Below are 1,307 nucleotides of genomic sequence, written 5' to 3'. Positions count from 1 at the left end.
GGGGGGGAGCGTGTGGGTCTGGGGCAGACCCTGGCCAGGGCTTCCCACTCTGGCGGTCTTCCAAAAGGAGCTCAGGGTTTCATGGATAATGAGTTGGGGAGGATGTGTGTGTGGATGATGTCAGCTTAACCCAGGAGCCGCTGGCGTGGTTGGACTTCCCTGCCAGAATGAGTGTGGTGGGATGAGCCACATTGGCTTCCCCGGAGCACGCGGCACATGCTGGAGGATGAGGAGGGGGAGAGGTGGCTGTACAGCTCCTGACCCTTCGGCCCGGCGCTCCGGAGCGGTGGCAGCTCCAGCCGGTGTCTGGCCCTCTCTGCAGGGGATGGGAGAAGCGCAGCCCCAGCTTCTTGCCAGGGTTTCCCAGCAGGGTTTGCTGCTGGATTTGGGGTTTCACGATTGGGAGCGTTCCTGGGACAGTGGGAATGTGGGTCTCTGATCCCTGGTGCGTGGCCAGCTCAGGGACCAGCAACTCCCACTCCTTCCCAGAGCGGTCCCGTGTTTGTCATGGAGAGCAGAGCACCCCAGGGCAGGTGCTTGCCCAGGGAGCGATGTCTTTGAGGGACATCCTCCGAGCCTGGTCCCCATCTGCTCCTTGGACCAGCGCAGTCCTTCCAGCTGCCAACGCCGCTTGGAACCGGCTGAAGGAGAAAATGGTCCAAAACCCTGTGGGTTTCTGGTGGGAGTTAATACAGACAAACACCTCTTTCCACAGAACATTCCACTGGTGTCTCTCAGACTTATTCAATCCCTCTTTGAGTGTCTTGTTATCTCAAAAGTGGCTGGAGCTCTACCACAGCGGGGCTGGGCAGAGCAGACCGGGGCTCTCCCGGCTGTTGCTTTCCCTTGTCTTGCCAGAATAAAGTCCTGCTCCGAAGAGAGTGGTGCAACTTCACTCTCTGCTGTCTAAATCCCATTTAGATCATCTCCATATCTCCCTTTCCTTTCCAAATGCATTGGCTCTCAGCCCCGGCATCCCTGGGTCCCGATGCACTTTGGTCTGTTCGTGTGACCCTCCAAGTGGCACCTGAACGGGCACAGCCCACGGCCCCCACCCCTCACTGTGCTTCCTCCCCTCCTCTCCGCAGGGTCTCGACGACTACGGGACGAGATCCGTCAGCAGGTAAGGCTTCACCTTCCCGTCACGTTACCCGAAAGTGAACTGTTGGTGTTGGCTCTGGGTGAAGCCATGGTGCCGTGGCCCCGCAGCGTGTCCCTGCGTGGGCTCCCTGGGGGACAGGCGGTGGCTGGGGTGGGGCCGCGTGGAGGAGGACGCGGCGCAGGTCTCGTCTGCGAGTGCGGAGGGA

At 60.5% G+C, this 1,307-nt stretch overlaps 1 protein-coding gene across 1 annotated transcript in view; it reads left to right on the top strand.

The window, feature by feature from the left end:
* The window catches only part of LOC104618511 (brain-specific angiogenesis inhibitor 1-associated protein 2-like), a gene marked incomplete at both ends in the record, with an annotated part of 2,817 nt that extends 1,694 nt beyond the window's left edge, over positions 1-1,123 (top strand). Inside the window, one exon of the mRNA XM_010284131.1 lies at positions 1,089-1,123. Within this exon, the coding sequence (XP_010282433.1) occupies positions 1,089-1,123 (35 nt within the window). The remainder of the gene's footprint in view (positions 1-1,088) is intronic.
* Between the last annotated feature and the right edge of the window lie 184 nt (positions 1,124-1,307).

Source organism: Phaethon lepturus, unplaced genomic scaffold, assembly GCF_000687285.1.
Source record: "Phaethon lepturus isolate BGI_N335 unplaced genomic scaffold, ASM68728v1 scaffold22203, whole genome shotgun sequence".
Classification (NCBI taxonomy): domain Eukaryota; kingdom Metazoa; phylum Chordata; class Aves; order Phaethontiformes; family Phaethontidae; genus Phaethon; species Phaethon lepturus.
Note: the sequence above shows the minus strand (reverse complement) of the source record. Positions and strands in the feature narration are given on the sequence as shown.